Here is a 25,753-nt window from a genome sequence, read left to right on the forward strand (position 1 = left end):
TTCGTTATCCAGAGCTGTTTCAAGTTGGGTGACTAACAGGAAGTTGCTATGTCGTGGGACAAATTATATATAACTTGTCATGGACGGAGTCGTTAGCCTTAAGTCTAGGGGCCGATCTTGTGCTGCGGACTAATGTCTATGAGATTTTAAGAAATTACACTTTATTTTTTATTACCCTCACCCCGCTGAGCCCGCCTCAGAGGTAATAGGCCTTCTTTTATTATAATCCCGCCGTGAAATAGCGGAGTTTGTGCGTTCGTGCAGTTATATATAGGTTCTTGTCCTTGGTATAACTTGCCCATGCATAATTAGATTTCAAATTATTTGGTACAAATGATCAGCATGGATAGAAGGTTTGTTGCGATCATGATCCATGTTGCTATATCCAAGATCAAGGTCACAGCTTTGAACTAAGATTTTGTTGTAATATATACGTTTGTGTCCAGATCATAACTCGCTTTAGTCAGATTTCCAAATACTTTGGTACAAATAAACACCATTTAGTGACAATCAATCTGTAGTGATCACATTACACTTATTACTGCAAACGTCTCAAAGTCTGGCACCCTGTAGAATGGTTTTGATGAATATTATGTTTGTTTGTTGGATTCAGGGCGCCTGTTTTCAACAGTATTTAGGTAATACAGTTTAGGGCAGATATAATCTTACCATTGATCCTACAACGGACCAGTCCAAGATGATGATGATGATTATGAAGAAGATGATGATGATAATGATAATAAAAATGTCAATAATATTAAAATCAGTACAACAGTATCTTTGTTAGTAACAGACAACTTCCCAGCTTGAAACAGCACCGATAGGCGAAAATCGCAACAGATACGAGTAGCTTCCACCCGGTCTCGAATGTTCGTCCCTTGACACTCTAGGCGATGGTTAGTTCTTCCAATTAATTTCAATTGAAATTATACCCTGGCTCATATACGAGTTTACACTCGTACGTTCGTTTACGGGTCTGGTAAAACGCACCGATACACGTAAAGTCTTAACTGGATGGATGAGAAACACAATATCTCTGGAAATTCCGGCCCGAATGCAGACACCAGGCCTGGCAAGAAAACTCTCTTATTAAATATAATCCAATAGAGTTCACGTCAGGGTTTTAAATGGGACATATTTCATTTGATGTATCAATTGTCGTCAGTTTAAGTTTTTTTTTTATTTTTGATGTTTAAAGCAATGCGAATTGACAAAGATAAACAAAACGAAAACGAAAAACCTATCTTGCAGCGAACCCGCGGACGCCGACGACATCAGGAACAGAACAATAGCCATGAGCAGTCTAAGAATAGTCAAGCTAGTCACTATTTTAAAGTATACATAAATGTATATATACCCGGTGTTCTACGGAAACAAGCTTTTACAAGACTTCTATGTTAGCTGAGAATGCCTTGATCTTGAATTTAGTGCATTTTATTTGTTGTTGAAGCGATACAACCAGCGATTTACCGATTATAAAAGTTGAACAGGGATTGCATATGGTGTGCATCTTCCCCTTTAATCATACATATTCATATGCATTTAGTAAAAATGAAATCTTACAAACCAATACCGATATGGGAAATTTATAAGTGATATGTACATGTAGTACCATGGTACTATGAAGAGACCAGTCATGATAACTGTATTCTTGCCAAGTTAAATTGCCAGATAACAAACCTGTACCAAGATATTAACCTGACCGGAAATATCCATCTAATCAACAAGAGGGTCGTCATGACCCACTATCGCTCACATGAGTAATACTACATTATACATGTTATTAAATCTGCGATATTTGCCATTTCAGTGGCCCTAGCTCTAAGACAAATAGTGTGATGTGGCTACTCTTCGAGGAAAAAAAGCAAGATTTTAATGATATAATATTTCAATGCAAGTTTGGTCAAAATCAAATAACAAATGTGATCTCTGTCATGTTTACAATGCTAAAGTCAGCAAATTTTGTCATTTTAAGGGCCATAACTCCAGGACAAATGGTGCTATATAGCTGGTTTTCGCAAGGAACCGAGATGTTATAGATATATAACTTCTATACAAGTTTGGTCAAAATGAAATAATAAATATGGTCTCTCTCTATTGTCTTCACAAGACTAAAATAAGCAAATTTTGCCATTTCAGCCATAACTCCGAGACGAATGGCGCGATATGGCCGTTATTAAAGGAAGTGAGATCGTTCCTAAGTTTAATAAAAATTAAATAACAAATGTAGTCTCCATTGTGTTGACAAGGATAAAAACAGTATTGTTTTGCCAATTCAGGGGCCGTATTTCCAAGTCAAATGATGCAATGCGGTTGTTTTTGAAAGGAACCGAGATCTTATAGATATATAAGTTGTGTGCAAGTTTAGTCAAAATAAACAAAAATATGGTCTCTATCGCGTTCACAAGGCTAGAATCAGTAATTATTGCCATCTCTGGGACTATAACTCTAAGACGAATAAGATGATATGGTTGGTTTTTGAAAGGAACCGAGATATCATAGGTATATATAAGTTTGTGCAAGTTTTGTCAAAATCAAATAATAAATGTTGTCTCTATCGTATTCACAAGAAAAATGTGAACGGACGGACGGTCGGACGACGGACGACGTACAAAAGATGATCACAACAGCTTACTTTGTCACTTCATACAAGTGAGCTAAAACATGTTACAAATGTGTTTCAGATGTAAAAATGCACTTTTTTGTTCATTTTTCCGATTGAAAATGACATGTGACAAATGTGATCAGATGTCACATCAAAAATCGGCATCGATCACATTTGTCTCAAAAATTGTTACAAATGTGCTTGATTTCTGTTACATATGCGATCTCATTCGTAACACCTGTTACATATGCGATCGCATTTGTAACACCTGTTACAAATGCGATCTGTTACGAATGTGGTCCTACAAAGCCTACTTCAATTAGAGAAAGCCTTAGCGAATAATCAGGGCTCCGGATAAGATGCGTATTAGCGCAAATTACGCTTTGAGATAATGCATATATACGCATGTCTGATTATTTTTAAGCGTACAAAAACGTATATGAAATTACAGAAACGCATGCAATGACTTTTTACTAACGTAAACAAAATCTGAATTGTCTGGATGTGTTATGTAACAGAGCACGGTCGGCATTAATTCTCCTACATTGAACATACACACGCACAGAATGGTACTCTATAAATCTAGGTTAAACTATTTTCTTACTACGTTTTCTTTAAACCAACAAAAATGATCCCCAAAACATAGCTAAAGGTATATTGAATATTCTATTGGATTTGGTAGCGAGTGTGAAGCCAAAGCATGCCAAAGGAGAAAAACTTAAATGTTGAATTGAAACTGAACTGCAAACAAATGCATGGATTACACCCAATAAATACGTTATAAAACTGATTTCTGTTTTTTTTTTCACATTTACAAATTTTCAGGAGTAGAATTACTCCTAGTCAATTTCAGATTTTTTCATTTTACTCATTCACAAAAAATATGATGAGTAAATACTCATTGGCCAAAATAATTATCTGGAGCCCTGTGAATAGTATAGATGCTGACCAGACTAAGCAGATGCGCAGAATGGTCTTGTTCCAGACTGGCCACAAATGCACTATGTTGGTTTTCTCATGGCGCGGCTCAAATTCTGAATGTTTGTATTCAGCATTCTCAAGTATCTTTGCGGAAGATTTTTAATTGATACAATTATCTTCAAAATACTACGCGTGGAAACACCTTCTTTCACTTACCTTCTTCTCAAATATTTATTTTTTTACCATGAGACACTTCAAATGTTTTAGTACGCCCCACCTACACAAAGTAAGTTTTGTAAGGACACTTTATGATTACTAACATAGCTACGTCAGTATTTACATTGGATAACCTTCATCGGATAATGCGACGTCACAGATGATTTACACACACAGCGTCATCGTCAGTCACCGATGGACTACCAGAAGAAGAAACCTTCCTTATTTTGTATTACATTGACTCATTGTATAAATTCGCCGGTCCGTAGTTTGTGCTATACGACCGGTGTATATTCAACACACGTTTACTCGGCTAATAAGTCAAAAAATTAAAAAAAAGCTGACAAGTGTAATAAAACACATATTAAATGTCTTGCCGGTCAACAGTCGAAATAACTGACCTTTGATCCTTCAGATCATAGGCATGCAATAGTTATGAAAAACCATTCAATTGATGTAAAATGTTTCATCATACCTCACAATCTCCGTTCTTATTTCGGCACCAGACTACCGTGAACCCTTTAGCATTTCGTGTCTCTCTTTGGTCCCAGGTGACGTAGACGCTCGAGGTGCCGGCGGATTCCACAATAAATTTTGGTGGCTTTATTCCTAGATGAAAAAAACTATAACTGGTGATTACGTATGTTGCAAAAATAGTGTTTTAACCGTCAAATGAGCTTCTATGTTTTTAATTACACACACATTTTCCGCGCAAGTACATAAATGTATGATTTTAATTTTTAGGTAGTATTTACAAAATTTGATCACGGTGCATATTTATATTTTTACATGTACATAATGGACTTAGTATCTGCATACCTGGACGGAATGATGGTATTGCGATTGTCGAGCCATTGTCTGATGTACCATTCACATTTCTGGCCTTAATAGTGAAGATGTAATTTGTGCTACACAATAACAAGGAACAACCATACGTGGAATCCTCAGCCCAGTCTTCTCGAACAGGTGGTGCTTTCGCATTAATAGCTGTAAACAGACCCTGGACACCCTTCATTGGTCCATTCTTATGTTCGTCTTTGATTGTCTAAATTGCAAAATAAATAAATAAATAAGTAAATCAATCAATAAATAAATTTAGAATAAATGCTTTCACAGGATCATTTGTTTTTCAATTTTGTTGTTTCTAACATGCGTGCATTATTTTTATTTTTGTGATCGCCATGAAACGGAAATATGATGTGAGATTGCTCATTAAAGACTTAAACGAGTATTATTAGCATTATATAAAATTGAGCCGAGTCATGAGAAAACCAACATGGTGCATTTGCGACCAGCATGGATCCAGACCAGCCTGCGTCAATGGATCTATGCTGGTCGCAAATGCACTATGCTGTTTTTTTTGCGACTCATATCATTAGTGTTGATGAACATATTGTATTTGGCGCTTTACAGAAATTCTGTAGAGGAACTACATAGCCCATTAAAAACTTAATGAATGACTTGCTGGTCAAAAGTCAAAATTATTGCCCGAGGTCTGAAGAGTATTCAATACGTAGTGAATGGTCCCGTTTTGTTTTTGTTTGGTATGCTTTTGATCCCCAACCCCACAGCATTTTAAATAGTACTTTTGTTACATGTATGTAAAGTGTCTTATCCGGTGACCCTGGCTTCCAAACCAGTGTCACTAACTAGTTTTCCACCAGTTACCAGTTACTGCTACCTTCACCACTAGGAACCAGAGGTTTTGGAACGATTTCTTCAGACATATTCTCTTTTATTCTGCGAGATCGTCATGGATATTATTCCGCTCTTCAGGATGAAATTCGTGACCCACAAAATGGTAGCCTTATTTTCTCCCAGCTGGCTAAGTTCCATAATGTGTCAGTCTTACAACAAGCCGGGAACCAGGCTAAAAGAAATAGGTCGCTCAGCTTTTGTTTTTGATAAAGCCAAAGGAATCAATTATACCAGAAAACTATGATAACAGTACAACAAGAAAAAACATGTTACTCACCTTCCAAAATACACAAACACGTCTTTTTTTATTATTTCCATCACAGTCTCTGTTATTCAAGTTGTAAACCCCTTCTGTCACTTCCGGACTGGCACTTGGAACTGAAAAAAGCCATTAAAACCAAAAATAGTTGTTCTTCCTTATTTGAACCCGTATTAAGACAAAATCTTATATAACAAGACATATCCGTTGAAGAAAGAAATATTTCGGTATTAGCTATAATTATTTTTTTCTTTAAATAAAGGCATAACTAACCTAAAAAGAAATAATTGTCCGCCAAACAGTTGTCTATCGACGGGTACACTGATTCTAAACAAGGGAACTCTAATCATGTATCATGACTTTATCATATTTCCAACATGGTTTTCCCCGCGAAGAAGCATCACAGTTATATTTTACGGAGATGCAAACATGAAAGTTTACAAATATAAACTGTATGTCCTATGTATGAATAGGTATGTACCAAATACAGTTCAACCTGCATTAGCGGACACCTTTATTGATAGTCTGATCATGATCTGCACTGTTCGCCATTCAGTCAGTATCTTTTTGGTAAGTACCCCTTTTTTTAACAGTTAATGGTACTGTCCAAATTGAAAGATGGACAAGTTCATTGTAGAAATTCAGCAGGGCAAGGGTTAAGAGTTGTCATCTGAAGCCTCCCCTGACTCTTTCACACTTGTAGCAATGGCGAATGTGCAGGCTGATAATGGTCTGCACTGTTTGCTATTCAGTCAGTACAGTAAATTTTCAGTGAACACCACTTCGAATAATAAATGGTATTTCCCAAATTGAATGATAGACCAGTCCATTTTAGAAATTTAGCAGTCATCTTCATTAAGCAGCCAGACTGTGATGTTTCTTTGGCTGGTTGCTGAACACATGCTTGACTGTACATGTTACGAAAGACAGAAATCCTGCTTACTGTCCGAGTATGTTGTCGATACACCTTTTCTCTCGTCGCTGAAATAGCCTGAGTAAAGACCAACTGGCTGTATGCTTACACTAAAAGTGTATTCTGTGTATGGACGGAGCTTGCAGAAGGTCCTACTGTGTGCAGACTGTCCAGTGCCCTCTGTAGAGTTAAACATCATCTATAAAATAGAGATGCAAATGACTAAGATTTAGCACAGTGTAACGATCAAGTGTCAGTCGTTATAATTTTTAATTTCTTAATAAAAAGGTTTAATTAAATCGAGGGAAAGGGCATAGAAAAGGAAAAAAAATATCAAAATTAATTGAAAACTATCCACATGTATTTAAAATCTATTACTAATGTTTTAATACTGATAGTATTGTAATGCTAGATTATACACGATTCATAATATATAAACTTGAATAATTTAGATTTGAAAACAGAAGTCTATTTCAAAACAAAAGGGGTGAGGAATTTTATCATGCAGATACATACGCCTCTGAAGTTGTTATTTGTTTTAAAAAGTCAATATGGCGCATTATTTTAGCAATTTACCGTAAAATTATCCCTTTCACCAGATAAGTGCAGACGGAATTTTGATAATTTACCGGCACATTTTCCCATTCACTAGACTTGCGGAGATGGAATTTTGATAATTTACCGGTACATTATCCCATTTACTAGATTTGTAAAGACGGAATTTTGATAATTTACCGGTACATTATCCCATTTACTAGATTTGTGGAGATGGAATTTTGATAATTTACCGGTACATTATCCCATTTACTAGATTTGTGGAGATGAATTTTGATAATTTACCGGTACATTATCCCATTATAGATTTGTGGATTGAAATGATAATTTACTGTTACATTATCCCATTTCACTGATTTGTGAGATGGTAAATTTTGATAATTTCCGTATATTTACCATTATAGAGTTGCGCATTCGACAGAAATTTGTATTACTCACGATAGCATGAATGTATTATACTGCTTCCGCTCTAGGTTTGAGCAGACTGGATCTTACATTATCCCATTCACTGTATTTGTGCAGATGGAATTTAGAAAATTTACCGTTACATTATCCCTTTCACCGGATAAGCGCAGAGGGAACTTTGGTATTTAACTGTTACATTATCCCATTCACTGGATTTATGCAGGTGGAGTTTTGGCAATTTACCATTACATTATCTCATTCATTCACTGCATTAGTGCAGATGGAATTTTGGTTCTTAATCGTTACATTATCCTTTTCACTGAAGATGGAATTTTGACAATTTACCATAACATTATACCATTCATTGGATTTATGCAGATGGAATTTTGGTGATAACCATTCATTGGATTTGCGCAGATGGAATTTTTGTAACTTTTACCGTTATATTATCCCACTCACTGGATACAATAACTCTGTGCTCTTTCGGATGTTGTGGTTCCGAATCACTTGTATCCCAAAATACTTTTATGCACGTGCTATTGATAACGTTTGTGGAAACGCTGGAAACTGGATCTGGCTTAACTGAAATTTTGGTCATATGTGATTTTGTTTATGATTATTATTTTATAATACATGTGCAACAGTTACAGAATATGTTTGTTACAAAACATGTCAGCTGTAAGAAAGCACACCTTAATTTCTTAAATGTTTTAAAGAATTAATGAATATTTGGACAGGTTTTACAGTTAGATTTAACCCGACTTTCTCATTTCGCTATTGGCTAGTTATGCATTTTACTCTACTGACACTACAAACACATCCAGAAGAGTATTATTTTTAATTTCAAGTGCGGGAAATATGAGATTTCTTTACATATAACGGGCGAGTCAAAAAAAAAAAAAAAAAAAAAAAAACTCACCAATACTTGCAGTGTTTATATGAAACTCCGAAGCTACGTCAATACCACATTTCTGTTTTAAAGTTAACTTGATTGTAATGTTACTGTTTTTGAAAAAGCCTGCCCTCGAATCTACCCACACACAATATCCGTTTTCTATACTTAAATCTGTACAGTTAATCCATGTTCCTGATAGGGATGGGTTTCTCCTGAAATAAGATAGAGTACTGCTATATTTTTTCTAGATTCCCAAACTTAAGATGTTACGACTCCTTTAGGCCTAAAAAAATCTTTGTTTCCGGTAACGTGCTAAAAAATAGGGTAGGTCGGATTTAAAAAAAAAAAAAATAAGTGAAGCTTTTCGGAAATTATCTTTGTGTCAAAAAATGAGTACAAATGGGTTAAGACTTTAGAGCACCAGTAAGTTGATTTCTAACACCACCGACTATGTTTAATGCATAAAAATGCAGTTTTGAAAAAACTATTCTCCAATGCCATAAAACATGTAGGGACGGGTAGGTCGGGATACCGGAAACAAACAAGAACTTTTCGCCTTAAACAATGGAATAGTGATAAAATATCATCTGGCTCCATCATGTCTTGTTCTCTTTGCTAAGGTTTCTACAAATTCCGCGGCGACTGAAAGTACGACGGGCTTCATCCGCGCAGACAGGTCAGGATCTAAGCTGTTCGCTTTCAAAGTCTATTGCAATTAGAGAAACCGTTAGCGAACAGTATGGATCCTGACCAGACTTCGCGGATGTGCAGGCTGGTCTGTATCCCTGCTGGTCGCAAAGCCACTATGTTGGTTTTCTCTTGGCTCGGCTCATATAAATGTTGTGATCTCCTGAATAAAATCTATAAAGAAGACCGTTTGGAAGCAAAGAACGCAACCAAGCAAAATGACAGCAGACTCGGTTTGATCCGGTCTGATTACGAATTTCTATGGATAGACTCCACAGTCCAGAAACAACCAGAAAGTAAGACAACACTGAGCGTCGTATAAAAGAGTATACTATTATTCGATTGACAACGAACATAATAGATTTATTAATGTATAGAATGGAGTTCCTTTGCCTTTGCGACCAGTGCAGATCAAGATCAGCCTGCAGGCTGATCTCGGTCTGCAATGTACGCTTTTCAGTCAGTAAATTTTCAGTGAACACCCCTTCGAAGAATAAACTGTACTGCCCAAATTGAATGATAGACCAGTCCATTTTTAGAAATTCAACAGGATAAAGGTTAATTAGCTTTGACCGATGGTTCATGCTTATCTGAATACATTTTTTAAGAAAATGAACTGAACCGCTCATGAAATACGTGAATATTTACCACCGGAACATAACTTCGGGCATGTTTTCGCCATAGTCTTTCCCATAATTCCAAGTGCACCTCATTGACATGTAATTCAACACTATGCATTTAAAATCTTGCACCTTCTCAGGCAGTGCTGCAAAAAAAATAACAATATTTCATAAATATTATTGTAAACTGTGTCATTTCTGGGACAGTTTTATTACACGATTGGAAAAACAATAGACTTGTTCGCCTTATTAGTAATTCGCGATTCCTAGTTATTCAGTATACTATTGCAGATAACGCTCTTTTATCTTCACAAGAATTTTGAAGTTATGTGTCGCTCTGATCGCGAAAATTTGGGAAAATAAAATCTTATTCAATGTGCTGTTATAAAAAATCGTAATATTATAACAACTATAATTATAGCTATCACTAAAGGCTATTAATACCCCAGACGCCGCTTTGATAAAGGAAAAAGTAAAATGTTGTGATATTCGTACTGTCACGCTCCGCCATCGTACTGCCGCGCTCCGCTATCGTACTGTCGCGCTTAACAAACATACTGTCAACATTGTACTGTTGCGCTTCTCCATCGTAGTTTCACCATCTTACTGTCTCGCTACATCGTACTGTCGCGCTTCACCATCGTAGTGTCACCATCTTACTGTCGCGCTACATCGTACAGTCGCGCTTCACCATCGTAGTGTCACCATCGTACTCTTCCTAACGGAACACCGTAGGTGCTTCACTATTAACATTTAGTCACCTCTTCTTACTTCGGGACATTGAAACAATGCGTCTTTCTAAATGAAACTATTTTTATCAAAACAGTATAAGGAGCATTTCTGGCGGACCGTCTGAAATGCTCCTTATACTGTTTTGATTTGAATTAAACGAACCAGCTGTAAACTGTGGTCATTCCCTTGCATGTCATATCTCTAGTTACAGATGCATTTAGCATTTAAACTCATTTAAACAGCGGACGTTTATATTAGTATATCTCCGTATTTCAACAACTTTTGATTTTAATTCGAATCAACGAGTTTGTACGAATAAGTCTAAAAGCACTTGGGGAATTGCAAACAACTGGTTAATGTATATTTAGATTGAGCGATTATCACTTTGCTGTCTCCTAAATGTTGCATGTGCGTACTGCATGGCAATCAGGCAATACCTAGCATTGCCTGTGCGTACTGCATGACAATCAGGCAATACCTAGCATGGCCTGTGCGTACTGCATGGCAATCAGGCAATATCTAGCTGCTGTGGTACTCTGTGCAATCGTAATACATACCTGGCTGTCGTACTGTATGCAATCAGGCAATACATAGCGGCCGTGCGACTGCATGCATAAGCATACTAGCTGGCTGGCGAACCGTGCAATCAGGCAATACTAGCCTGGCCTGTGCGTACTGCGTGGCAATCAGGCAATACCTAGCCTGGCCTGTGCGTACTGCGTGGCAATCAGACAATACCAAGCATGGCCTGTGCGTACTGCATGGCAATCAGGCAATACCTAGCCTGGCCTGTGCGTACTGCATGGCAATCAGGCAATACCTAGCCTGGCCTGTGCGTACTGCATGGCAATCAGGCAATAACTAGCCTGGCCTGTGTATACTGCATTGTAATAAGGCAATACCTAGTCTGGCCTGTGTATACTGCATGGTAATCAGCCAATACCTAGCCTGGCCTGTGTATACTGCATTGTAATAAGGCAATGCCTAGTCTAGCCTGTGTGTACTGCATGGTAATCAGGTAATACCTAGTCTGACCTGTGTGTACTGCATGGCAATCAGGCAATACCTAGCCTGGCCTGTGTGTACTGTATGATAATCAGGCAATACCTAGCCTGGCCTGTGTTATGTTAATCAGGCAATACCTAGCCTGGCCTGTTTGTTTTGCATGGTAATTAGGCAATACCTAGCCTGGTCTGTTTGTACTGCATGGTAACCTGGCAATACCTAGTCTGGCCTGTGTGTACTGCATGGCAATCAGGCAATACCTAGCCTGGTCTGTGTGTACTGCATGGCAATCAGGCAATACCTAGCCTAGACTGTGTGTACTGCATGGCAATCAGGGAATACCTAGCCTGGCCTGTGTGTACTGCATGGCAATCAGGCAATACCTAGCATGACCTGCGTGTACTGCATGGCAATCAGGCAATACCTAACCTGGCCTGCGTGTACTGCATGGCAATCAGGCAATACCTAGCCTGGCCTTTGTGTACTGCATGGCAATCAGGCAATACCTAGCCTAGACTGTGTGTACTGCATGGCAATCAGGGAATACCTAGCCTGGCCTGTGTGTACTGCATGGCAATCAGGCAATACCTAGCCTGGCCTGTGTGTACTGCATAGTAATCAGGCAATACCTAGCCTGGTTCCTTTCCTGCAAGGGTATTTTTATAAATACAGCAAATATTTGATAAGTATATTCTTAGCCTCTAAAATAACACATTTTATATGATGGCTAAACCTATGTTCGGAGCCAGGGGCTATAAAATGTTAATACAGAAACAACTTGCTGGGGTTACTTCCACTGTTTATGAAAAACACTTATCATATGAAAAATATGAAAGAAGAAACATAGGGACGGCAGCCGGTCTTGGCAATATACCGTGTAATAAGCAGCCACTCATATCTACATATCTAACATAAGAAAGAATATGGCAGACAATATAGTATTTTTTCGATCTAGTTAAAGTCTTTATCTCGTTCAGCTTTATGTGGGAGCCGTTTTCTCAGCTTATGTTTACTAAATGGTGACATGAAGTAAACTTTTGAAATATAAAATGATTCCACAAAAAGTAATTAAACGCCATTTATTGACTAGCGTAGTCCAAAATAAGGCGTATTTAGTCACAATATCTTGAGTATTAAAAAGAAAAGAAAAACCTACGAAATAGCGACAAACAAACCATGCCGACAATCTCCGTTCAATCATTCATCATTCATCTTATTCAAATAAAAGAATGGCAAACAAATTGAAAAGGAAATTGATCCTTAACATGACTGATCATTAGTTTTACATAAACGTTACTTTGTCACGAACAATCAATATATTGTGTCAGAGGAAAAAAGAATTACATTACCTACCCTGCTAAATTCTAAAATGGACTGCCACATTCATTGGCAATACATTTATATTCGAGGGTGTTCACTGAAAATTTACTGACTGAAAAGCGAACAGTGCAGACCCTGATGGACTGCACGGATGTCAGGCTGTACTTGGTCTGCACGTCCATAAAGCAGTCAACGTGCGCTAGAGGCTAAGGTTAAGTGAAATCCATACTAGCGAAAAATCGTAAATATGACGAATAAGACAGAGAAAAATCATAACAAGTAGAACTCACGGAAAACTCGTGCAGAAACCGTTTCTCCAAGCTGCAATGTACCATCAATATCACCGAATTCTTGCCAGTAGTAGCTACGGACATAGAAATAGACGACTGGTTTTGAGACCTCTTCGGTTTCCAAAGTGATGTTGTACACTGTAAACTGGGACATCGTCTCATTCACCTCTGTGATCATGCCATAGCCAACCGCCTCGTATGTTCCATGTGTGTTTCTATTTTTAACAGCAAAGCCGATAGAGTAGCTACGCAATGCAGGTTTCAGAAGCGTACTTGTGAATGTAATATTCTGTGTTGGGCAAACATTGGTATCGATCGGCTCTAGTGTGCCAATAAATTTCCTCTGATCTAGAAAAAAATATATAAAAAGTCAGGATCCCAATAACAGAAAACAAGAGGGAAAATATGGCCTCAGATCGCTCAACTGAGTATCACAGCTTAAATATGTTTCTTTGAGGCTATGTGATGATTGAATTATCACGGTAAGTAGAAGGTCACTCTGTGTGAAATTTTATTTTGAAGTTAAACAGCTTCAGAGAAGATAAGATACAAAGTGTCCTTTATACGATTATAAGCCCAGCAGATTGCGGTCATTTTTTTAGCTATCCTTGGTAGAAGCTCACCCAAGGAGCCTTAAAATGAAATATTATAAAGACTTACTTTATAAATTTGACTTGACTTTGGCATGTTGACATGTTTACTGTTAAGTGTATCAGTTACATATCTTGATCATTTCATTAGAAGTCCTATTTTCAGAAAAAAACAACGATACCTTGTCTAAATTCATTTTTTCCCCAGGAGATGCTACAGTCGGACTAATATACCAATATTTTTAGCATTAACAGCTCAACTTATTACAATGATGTGTGAACAAGAAGGCAATGAAAGCCCTATACCGCTTGCCCAACTAAATTCTATCCAAAGATGAACTAGCATCCAGTATAACCTAGGTTTCATTAAAACAAACATTCCAACAATGCTTGATATAAATCACGTGCAGCGTTGCTTCTACGCTTTGATCAAAAGAAAATCAATATTGCCTCTTGAGTATTAACAAGTTTTTCTTTTTTATATAATTTGAACATTATATTATTTCACTCCAGAAGACACAGTTTCTAACTTGCCTAGACTTCATGAACACACGCATATTCTGATCAGATTTCATACCGATAAGGTGGAAAAAGTGGCTTATAGAGTACTAACAAGGTAATTCTTTGATTTGACCTAATGACCTCATTTTGATCCAAGATGACCCCAGTTATAAACTTGACCTGTAGTTTGCAGAGACAAACAGTTTGAGAAAGATTCATAAAGACAAACATTCTGGTCAGGTTTCACACAGATCAAACAAAAATATGGCCAAAAACCCCAAACAATGTTTATCCTATGATTTAACCTAGTAACCTAGTTTCTGACCCTAGGTAATCCAGTTTCAAACTTGACTTCGGTTTCATTTAGACAAAAAAAATCATACCAGGTTTTATATACATCATGTAAAAATATGAAATCTACAGTGTTTACAACTTTTTCTATGATTTGACCTAAAGACCTAGTTTTTTGAAATCAGATGACCCAAGTTTCAGACACGTCAGAGATTTTGTAAGGCAAACATTCTGACATAGTTTCATGGAAACTTATCCAAAATTGTGAGCTCTATATTTTCTTAAAAGTCAAATAGCTGACGACGGACGACGCACGACGGAACACGGGTAACACTATCGTTTACCTCGTGCATCTCGTGCTCAGGTGAGCTAAAAATTGTAAACGATTTTATGATAATCCATCGAAAATGCGGAGTTTCTCGTTCGTTAATAACAAACATAATCTCTTAGTCGACTCTGGCAAACAAGTCCAGAGAAGGAAGTAGATATATTAGTGTTCGAGCTGAGGAAGCGAACGCTATTACGTATTGCATTGGTACGGTGGCACAGAGGTGACATCCGCAACACTTTATTTATATTGTGGCCACAAGTTAGTAACTTGTGGCCACAACTTAGTAAATTGTGGCCACAATTTAGTAACTTGTGGCCACAACTTAGTAAATCGTGGCCTCAATTTAGTAACTTGTGGCCACAACTTAGTAAATTGTGGCCACAAGTTACTAAATTGTGGCCACAACTTAGTAAATCGTGGCCTTAATTTAGTAAATTGTGGCCACAACTTAGTAACTTGTGGCCACAACTTAGTAAATCGTGGCCACAATTTAGTAACTTGTGGCCACAACTTAGTAAATCGTGGCCTCAATTTAGTAACTTGTGGCCACAACTTAGTAAATCGTGGCCTCAATTTAGTAAATTGTGGCCACAATTTAGTAACTTGTGGCCACAACTTATTAAATTGTGGCCACAACTTAGTGACCACGAATTATTATCCAATCGAAACGATAAATAGATGGATAGACAGACTGACGGATGAATAGATTGGATTGTACCTACGTACCTACCTACTAATTTATTTGTCTGTACTTCCGTCAGTCTATCTTCCCTTCCTGTATCACATTTTGCAGCGACGTAGACATTTTTGTGCGTCCATTTCGTATGGTTGCTGATTTCTGCCATTTTGCGTTATCTCCCTGCGACCCTTTCGGGTGAAAACACGAGATTTAACGATTTAAATGCGGGGATGCAGGCTGAAAACTCTCTATTGAGTGAGGAAGCGGAGCGAAAGCACGATAATTACCGGGATCACGAGGGGTGAGAATTAGTAGCTGGTATGTCAGGGGTGGGGAGCGAAAACACGATAATTAGCGCTGCTTAAACGTAGTATTTCCGAACCGCGCCCCGACATCCAGTTACCAAATTTCACCCCGCGATCTTGTTAAACATCATGTTTCCGCTCCTTAAAATGAAAATATAATTTAATTGGGCTAAAACGCGAATTGGCAGAATTTAGCATCCTTACAAAATGGACGTGCACGTGCATAAAAGTGTCTACGTCCCTGCAACGGGTTAGACAGGAATGGAAGATAGACAGACGGACAGAAAGACAAATAAATAGGTAGATAGGTAGGTACCATCCAATCCATCCGTCCATCGGTCCGTCCCTCCGTCGATCCATCCATCTATCTACCTTTTATTGAATTTCCTGTTTAACATTTGCTGGTACGTAGACACTTTTGTGCGCTCCTATTTTGCACCCCTATACAGCAGCGAAGAAAAAAAACATTCGTTTCGATTGGCTAATTCTGTCATTCTGCGTTTTAGCCCTATTAAATTATATTTTCGTCTCGCGACCACGTCGAGAGAAAACACGAGAATTAACAAGTTCAAATGTCGAGAAAGCAGGTCGAAACCCCGCCAGGGAGATTAAGTAACCGGTATGTCTGGGGCGCGGGGAGAAAACACGATAATTAGCGCTGCTTAAACGTTCGCCTGGTGACCCCGCCGGGCGAAAACACTTGAAATTTACAACTAATAATGGCAGGGGTTCGGGGTGATAACTCGCTATTTAGCGGGGGCGAGGAGCGGAAACATGATAATAATCAAGATCGCGGGGTGAGATTTAGTAACTGGGATGTCGGGGCGCGGCTCGAGAACACTACGTTTAAGCAGCGCTAATCATCGTGTTTTTGCTCCCCATCCCCGACATACCAGTTACTTATTCTCACCCAGCGACTTCTGTAATTATCGTGTTTTCGCTCCGCGTCCCTGCTAAAAGTTTTCAACCTGTGACCCCGTATTTTGACTTGTTAAATCTCGTGTTTTCGCTCGACAGGGTTTCGGGGAGATAACGCAAAATGGCAGAAATCAGCAACCATACGAAATGGACGCACAAAAATGTCTACGTCGCTGCAGGTGTGATACAGGAAGGGAAGATAGACGGACGGAAGTACAGACAAATAAATTAGTAGGTAGGTACGTAGGTACCATCCAATCTATTCATCCGTCCGTCCGTCTATCCATCTATTTATCGTTTCGATTGGATAATAATTCGTGGTCACTAAGTTGTGGCCACAAGTTACTAAATTGTGGCCACAATTTACTAAATTGAGGCCACGATTTACTAAGTTGTGGCCACAAGTTACTAAATTGAGGCCACGATTTACTAAGTTGTGGCCACAAGTTACTAAGTTGTGGCCACAATTTAGTAACTTGTGGCCACAATTTAGTAACTTGTGGCCACAATTTATTAAGTTGTGGCCACAAGTTACTAAATTGAGGCCACAATTTACTAAGTTGTGGCCACAAGTTACTAAATTGTGGCCACGATTTACTAACTTGTGGCCACAATATAAATAAAGTGTTGCGGATGTCACCTCTGTGACACCGTACATTGGTGATATGGTACATAAAATTCTAATTATAATCAGTATGTACCGTATTTGTTTGAATTTCAGATGGGTCAACTTTAAAGCTGGAAAACATTCAAAAAATAAAAAGAGATATAACTACTTACGTAATACAAGTCCATGGGAGCATGAAATAAAATACGCTAGAAATGCGAGTGTCAGCACTTTATCCCAGGTTTTCATGTTACCTAGCAACGAGAAAAGTGATGTGATGGCTTCCACAACGTTGTTTTAAACTCCCTGCAATATTATAAAAGCAATACGATGCAGCTTCAATAGTTTCTACTTTCAGACGGATGTAAAATGTGTCTACAACATTTTATGTGATAATTATGAAAAGCAGTAAAACATTATTAACGACAAATTTACTACGAGAAAGACTATGCTATTTACGGGTAGGTCTATATGTACACCGTTTAAGTATGTATAGCATTTAAGTAAGGTTGACATGGTAATACTTACCCTAACCTTTAGAAATTATAATATGAAATAAGGCAATGCCTCAATCGGAAATCGTTACAGTCCATCATCTTGCCCAGAAATATGCATTTGTAACAATTTAAAGATAGATCTTTGGAATAAAAAAACAATACTGTCCATAATTGTACTGGAGTGCAAGACGTTGCGGTTCGGACAATTTATATGGACGCTTATTACGCACAAGGAAAAAACGCATTCTTCCAAAAAATCCGAAGTGAGACGCTCTGTGCACGTGCCGGAAGACTACATTTTTAAGTCGATAGTATATCTCATTCGGTATATAATATGAAATAAGGCAAAGCCTCAAAGCGAGCTCAAAGATATCGGATTTAGCTAAAAATATTATGCATCATTTATTTGTCACAAAGAAACTATTCCCTACTCACAAGAATTCAGGAGAACCCATTCACTTGAAAAAGTCTACATTTAGTGTCACCATACCTGTAACAGTGAATATCATATGTTGCAAAAATTATGGGAAGCCGGTGTCACGGTGACGTCATTACCGCGTTCCCGTTTCTTTCTGCTTATTAATGACATTTTATCCATTTTCTGGCCGATGCTTGATCTTTTAAATGAAAATAGTATTTTTTTCAAACAACTGGAAAGCATTCTTTCATTATTGTTGAGTGATGAATATTTTTTAGCAATTGAATGAAATTCTGTATTCACTCCGGAAAGAAGTACTTCCTCTGAGCACCTATCCGCTAGGGTGCGCTTTTTAAAATCTTCCGACGAAACTTTTCAAATCTATCACCAAGTGTGCAAGTATACTTGCGTTACCGTAAAGCTCGATTCTCGAGCAGGCCCTTTGGGCCTGCTCTTCGAGCTCGCTATCACATGTTACCGAAGAGGGATCGATCCCGAATTCCATCGCTTTGCGACGAAAATCGGTAGGATCGATTCCCTATTATACGCAATGATACATAACTTAAACGGTGTACATATTTCAACGGTGTGAATATAGACATTTTCCTATTTACGTCACGTGACTTCCATCAATGCAGACCATGAGATATGGTCGAATTATTCAGTAAAAGTAGATTCTGCTCCAAGTCCGGGATTATTATCTAAACTATTTTAAACTTTTCGGACACATTTTAACGCAGTACACATTTGTGTTAATGACCAGTTTAAACTCTTTCTACGAAATCCTGTTAGGGACATAGCAGTGTCTAGTGATCGCACATTGACAGTACGATACGAAGCGCATTTTTATTTTGTAACGCGACAGTACAGTTCTGAGTGTGTACATTGTAAGACCAGTGATGGCACGGGTACCAATTGCATCAAAGGTTGCATTTTTGGTATTGTATATTTGCACATTTTTATAAGTGTAAGCATTTTACTGTTCACGTGCAAAATTTACGCCCGTGCAAAGGCAAATCTTTCATCATGGGAACCAAAACACACCCTGCGCAAAATTATTTGTTCACCGAGTCGAACTTGTTCTATAATCACATTTTGTGCTTACGCAAATTTTGCGCAGTGTACATTTTTTTTCGTCATGTAAAATGAAAATACAAATACACCAATGTAGAGTTGTTTGGAAACTTATCAGTTTTCGACTGTTTTTGTTTTAAATATTAAAAATTTTGAAACAAAACCTATTATGTTATTGTTTTAGTTTCCTTCCTGAAAACAATATAGTAAAATTTTAAGGTCTAGCTTAGCAAGAAACATGCTGGCGTCATTGATGGGTTTTACCTTCACCCTGCTAAATTTCTAAAGTGGACAGGTCCATCATTCAATTTGGGCAGTACCACATCTTATTCAAAGGGATGTTCACTGAAAATTTACTGACTGAATAGCGAACAGTGCAGACTATGATCAGACTGTACGGATGTGCAGGCTGATCTTGGTCTGCACTGGTCGCAAAGGCAAAGCCACTTGCCGCCAGCAGGTTAAAGGTTAAACATATTTTATCTAGATATATATCAGGCCTTTCATGAACCATTTACAATAATTTCACGGTTAATTAACGAAAAAAATATTTCATTGAATTTTATAAGCCATGATGGGAGTAAAAGTACTTACACCCAGAAACTTTTATTGCATGTGAACCAAATTATGCATAATATTTTAAATCTTCGCTTTCATGGGGTATCGATGCCGCCCCCTTAGCTCAACTGGGATAACGCAGATCTATGGATCTACGGCCTTGAGTTCTATCCCCGAGCGAGGGGTATGTTCTCCGAGACAATATGAGTACAGACATTTTGTCTGAAATTATTCGCCATGCACCTCTGATTCATGTCGTTAATGTAGTAGCAGTTACTTACGGAGAATAAGTTAGTGCTGGTATAGAAACCAAGACCACTGGTTAGGTTTACAGACTTACAAAGTCTGTTGAAATCAAGACTAGTAATCGGTAATACAGTTTATTTCTTTTTTTCATAATGACATTGATGATTTCTAGGAAAACCCTTTTCTCTCTAGGCTCATCTCTTAGAGCCAGAGCTAAGAGATACTGTTTTCTTTTCAGGAAGTGCTATCTGAGAGGATTTAATAGCAGAGATATTTATTTAAAAAAAAACAAACTCTAACGACTTATGCCATAATGTTGAAAAACGTTGCTAAACTAAAACCTGTCAGTCAATCAATACACTAAGTATAAAATTTATGTCATTTGAATTTTCCCTTAAATGATTATCAAATATGATATATAGATTATGAATGAAAGTTGAGTTTTATATATGTATATGCAGGTATATTTGCTGATATTGTTTTCTTACTTGAACAGATTACAACCGCTGATATTTTTCAAGAAATGAACAAAGTTCATGTGAAAGTACTAGTAGTCCAGTGCGCATGCGCAAGTTGATTACCATTGGTAACCGTAAAAAAAAACATGGGGCTAATTACAGCGTGTTAATTTTGTGGTTTTTTTTCGGCGTAGATGTAAAACATGGATTTTGACCTATATTCTGTAGGGCACGGACCAGGTACGCGCTGAAAAGATAAACCACTCATTACTAAGTCTTAAATAACATTGAATATTAGGAGACACGTATTAAATAGAGGATATTTAGTCATTTCAACCCAAAACTAAAATGATTTATTCTAACTTTAAAGCCTTAAGTAATTTATCATCTCATGAGAAATCGAAAGTACACTTCTTTCCCCGTTGCGTACCTCGCTTTCATATGAATGAGTGGTGGATGGTTGTAACAGAAGTCTGGGTCAAGATATTGTGCTAGTGGGTACTTTTGGGGGATTCTGACCCAGCACGAAATTATTTCAGAATCAGCACAGGACGTCAAATCATTTTTACCTTCTATTACTTAAAGGATACATGTTGATCATTAGTTGAAAATGATTTTTACAGTTTTATTTTGTGTTATATAATTGTTTAACAATAGTTTGATGTTTCTTTTATCAAAATTAATGCTGTAATGAATGCTCTGCAAACGTTTTAGATAGTGGCCATCACATTGAATTTTGTCTCTTCTTGAGCGTGAGGAAATACCATAAATTATACAAATTTAAATTTACAAAAAACGGCACGGTAAAAGTTGTTCAAAATTTGCAACACAGTGTGAAACATGGTCAACTTTAAGAATATACCAAGCAAATGCCATTTTTTAAACATTACTATTAGGGGTCCAATACCTTAAAGAATACATGTTGATCATTAGTTGAAATATTTGTCATGTGTTCATAGGCGCATATCCAAATATTTTCTGTCTGTACATCCTTTTCAATTATGATTTTTCCATGCGCCAAAACATTATTACCTCTACGCCGTTTGTCTTTTTTAAAAGACATTTCTTGTTTCTATTTAATTTCAGTTTTTGGGAGAACTGTGTTGAAAATGAACACGGAAAAAGTTGTTACAGCTGAACGCCTCACCTAAATGTCACAGGATAGCTGACCGTCAGCTGTTCTTGTAGTTTATTGACAATTTTATTTTTTTTATCGTGGTTGATTTCTGCCCTCTCGGCCTGCTTTTTTCCCCGCCCAACCGAAAAGAACGATATGTTGCTGTTGTTTTTTATTTCGTTGTCACAGCGGGCAGGGGACAGTAAATTTGAAAATTCTACAAATCTATGTTGATACCAGTTCGAAAAAAAAATCATAAAAAGTACAATTTGATAACTATCGGAAAAGGGTAGGGTGAATGTATACTTTATCATATGCTATGTTAACATGCCGATTCCGCTGTTTTTATGATAAAAACGAGAAATATTCGGTTTCTGGAGACTAAATTTATGAGGCAAAAACTGGTCAAAATTGCACACACAGCATATTAGCGCGGCTTATCTCGTATTACATGCAAATGACTGACACATATTAACATACAGGTATATTTCTAAAGTATGTGATCAGACGAAAATAATGGTGGTAGAAAAATGTCTCATAACCGTTTAGGCCTACTTTTTCAAATTTGATTTAATCAAGATGGACGCAAGACCGTTTCCGTTTCGTCTGTTTTACGTTAGCTCACGTAAGATTTAAGACCATACCCATGCCGTCTACATGGGGCTAGGAAAATCGATTCAAGCATTCGTTTATTTTACGCTACAATTACTCGTCCGAAGGAATCCTTAGTTCTGTAAATAACCACTTGAAAATTAACCACTTTAAAATACGTCTACCTTTTTCATTCAGAAAACGTACCCTTGACACAATACGATATTGACCACTGTGCCTTTAAAGGCGTCCGCACAAAAACGACAGAACGAGAATATAAGGATCTAACATGCCTGCCTGTTTAAGACGGGGTTTTCCCTACCCGAGGGACAGTGTGGATGGTTTTTTATCCATGCTGTCCCGAGGGTAGGGAAAACAGTTGTCTTACATTTTTCTTGTGGGGAGGAGTTGTCTATTGACTGTGAGAACAAAAAACAGCAAAATATCATTCTTTCGCTCCCATCAAAACAATATTTCATAACGTAGTCACAGCCTTGATCGTATAGTTACTATTATAACACTATATAAACAAAGAAGGATCTTACCGTGTATTGTCGTGTCGATTAAAACGGGTTCCGCAAAATGACCTACATTTGGCTATTCCGGTTTACTCCGTCCATTTACGCCTAAAAAGGATTCCAGATTAGTATCTCTTCCTGGTGTTATTCGAACGTGTTAGAATGGAAATAGATTTTAGTTTTGCGTGCTTTGTTGGCAAATAAAACACGTTTTTCTTTCGTTTAGATGCGTTGTAATTAATCACTCAGGCCTTCGGCCTCGTAATTAGATTACTACACATCTGAACTCAAAACCGTGTTTTATTTGCCAACAAAGCATGCAAAACTAAAATCTATTTCCCAAACAACAAGTTCAGTTAAAAGTTTTACTACAACTTTTATTCATAATTTAATGTTTACTCAAATAAGTACAAAACAGAAATCTAAAAACACAAACTTTTATAGCACATCTTGGGCCTGGCAATTAGATCTCGTCCAATGAATTTACAATAAAACATCTTTGACTGGCATTTTAAGTTAAGTTATAATTTCTATCTACTTTGGTGGTATGAAAAATATTACACATCACGTACTAATTAGAATATTGATTAGACAGACATCATATATATTACGTCTGAATTAACATTTTAATAAAGTTATTAATTATGAATTAAAAACGAACGTGAGAAAGCGTGGAGAATAGAAGACAAATGTTTATAAGGAACCTGATGTAGCACTCAAATAACATCAGTTGTTTACAACTTCGTAAAAAGAATTCGTGACCCGGCAAATTGGTTACATGTGGAATTTTAAGACAAAATTGAAATGCAATATGTATACAATACATGTATACGATTTCAGGCGGAATAGACATCAGTAGTTAATAAAATCAATCACAAAACAATAATTCATATACACATGATACTACAAATATGTAATAACTATGTTAAGATTTTCTTATTTATTGTTGTTCGTTAAATCGTTCTTCCGCCTCTGACCATTCTCATCCATCAGATGTTCGTCAAAATCCCGAGACGAACATCCGGGAACCACGGTAGACCTCTGGTATGTGAGAATGCCTCTGACAAGCTACTGGATAATATTTATCCGGCTATTTATATCTCGACCTGGAATTCCTGGAAATTCTATTTTCGTTTCATGATAACCATGATAACAGGATATTTAGCAGGAATTGTATGCAACCAATAATTAAGCGAGAAAAATAAACAGGTTATTTCCCTCACCTTCACTGCTCAGACAATCGTGACCTATATATCGTTTTCTTCGAATTATCTTTATAATCTTTAATAATAGTATATAATCTGTATGCGTGTGTGCGTGCGTGTGTTTTAACTTGTTAAAAGGCTGACTTTAGAAAAATGTGTATTCTAATGTACCTAAATAATCTCGGCAGTGAGCGAAACAAAGCAATAATTATTAAAAGATTCCGATCGATTTATTATAGATAAAGAAACTTTTAACATAGAAAATATGCATTTATCAATTACATGTCAAGAAAAAATAGCATATTATGAAGCACCCCGTCTTTAATATACAGTAAGGTACGAATATTCAAGCTTGTGATAAATATTAGATTACGAAATACACGAAATACCAATAAGTTCATATATTTTATGTTCATATCAATTAATGTTGTAAGTATGTCGGCTGATGAAACAAAGGTCGCGGGTTCGACCACGCATTGACACCAGTACTGGTTTGTAGGAAGCGGACTCGAGAGTGACACAAATAAGCTGGAAACTTTCACAACAATCGAGTAAAAACAAACTAACATGAACCATAAACACAAGACAGCCACATTATTTACAAAGTAACTGTGACCCTAAAAAGATTAACGTATTTGTAGGTCAAGTACTTTACCTTTATGACATGCAGTAACCATAGTATTTATAAACTATATTCACATATTAGTGCATTTTATTTGACCTGGCTCGCGACGGTCCACTACATTATTGAGCAGGGTATTTACGTGCAACCAATGTAGCGTTGAATTTTAGTCGTTGGTTACCGAAGAATTCGGAATTAAACAATTATATTGCTCTACTTATTTTGTACGTTTTTTGGAGATTACCATTATTTGCATAAGTCAGAGATTAACTCCGCCCGCCAGGTTGAATAAATAAGCAAAATACCTCAGTAACTTGCGAATCCTGTAATTGCACTTATATCCGTTATAATTACTGTTAAATTTTAGTATTTCTAAAAATCGGCTATGAAACTTTTAATCAGAACTCTGATGTATAAAGCTGTTAACCTACATAAAATGTATTTACACGCGTAACGCGTAATATGTAAACATTTGAAAATGCTGTATTTCCTGTCAGGGGAAATGGTTGATTCATTTTCGCACACTTGAGTGGTATCTAGGTCATACATGGGTTGGTGATTTTTCTCTCCTTTTTTTGCCAGACTTTTGAATCGTCTTATGTTAGGTTTTAGCGATCCTCTCACTAAACAGCTAGGAAATTACATTCAAGCGTTTATTCATTATGAACAAAAACAAAATGCTACAGTGCTTTAGGGTATAGCGGATAGCTAACTAATTTATCCAGTTTCCAATTTATAGAAATGAAACTTAGTAGCTTTTTGCTGTATTTCAGACAGAAAACAGCTATATTTTTCAAAACATTCAGCTTTTAATAGAAACTCATGTGTTTTTTCTCTCCATGCCATTGTTTACATATGCGTCAATTTAGGGTGTACAGGATAGCTTTGGTCATTCTTTCCATTTCTAGTTTAAAATCCACATCTAACAAACTTCCCAATATTTTTTCACAATAAATAAGAATAATAATGTATTACCTTTTCAAAAACATTCAGCTTTTTAAATTTCTATCAAATACTTTTCATTCACTGATGTTTTTTGCATACACACTGATTTAGTCAGTAGGGGATAGCTTCAATTTTCATTTGATGACATATGAAAAAATACA

General features: G+C 37.0%; 1 protein-coding gene across 1 annotated transcript in view; it reads right to left on the minus strand.

Moving 5' to 3' along the window:
• LOC123524203 (uncharacterized) overlaps positions 1 to 18,543 on the minus strand; it is a 35,149-nt gene extending 16,606 nt beyond the window's left edge. Inside the window, exons 1-9 of the mRNA XM_045302240.2 lie at positions 17,517 to 18,543; positions 13,122 to 13,469; positions 9,803 to 9,920; positions 8,492 to 8,679; positions 8,012 to 8,154; positions 6,643 to 6,811; positions 5,718 to 5,818; positions 4,562 to 4,787; positions 4,218 to 4,351 (exon numbers count right to left, since the gene is read on the minus strand). Of these exons, the coding sequence (XP_045158175.2) occupies positions 4,218 to 4,351; positions 4,562 to 4,787; positions 5,718 to 5,818; positions 6,643 to 6,811; positions 8,012 to 8,154; positions 8,492 to 8,679; positions 9,803 to 9,920; positions 13,122 to 13,469; positions 17,517 to 17,592 (1,503 nt within the window). The 5' untranslated portion in view covers positions 17,593 to 18,543. The remainder of the gene's footprint in view (positions 1 to 4,217; positions 4,352 to 4,561; positions 4,788 to 5,717; positions 5,819 to 6,642; positions 6,812 to 8,011; positions 8,155 to 8,491; positions 8,680 to 9,802; positions 9,921 to 13,121; positions 13,470 to 17,516) is intronic.
• Between the last annotated feature and the right edge of the window lie 7,210 nt (positions 18,544 to 25,753).

This window comes from Mercenaria mercenaria, chromosome 3, assembly GCF_021730395.1.
Source record: "Mercenaria mercenaria strain notata chromosome 3, MADL_Memer_1, whole genome shotgun sequence".
Taxonomy (NCBI): domain Eukaryota; kingdom Metazoa; phylum Mollusca; class Bivalvia; order Venerida; family Veneridae; genus Mercenaria; species Mercenaria mercenaria.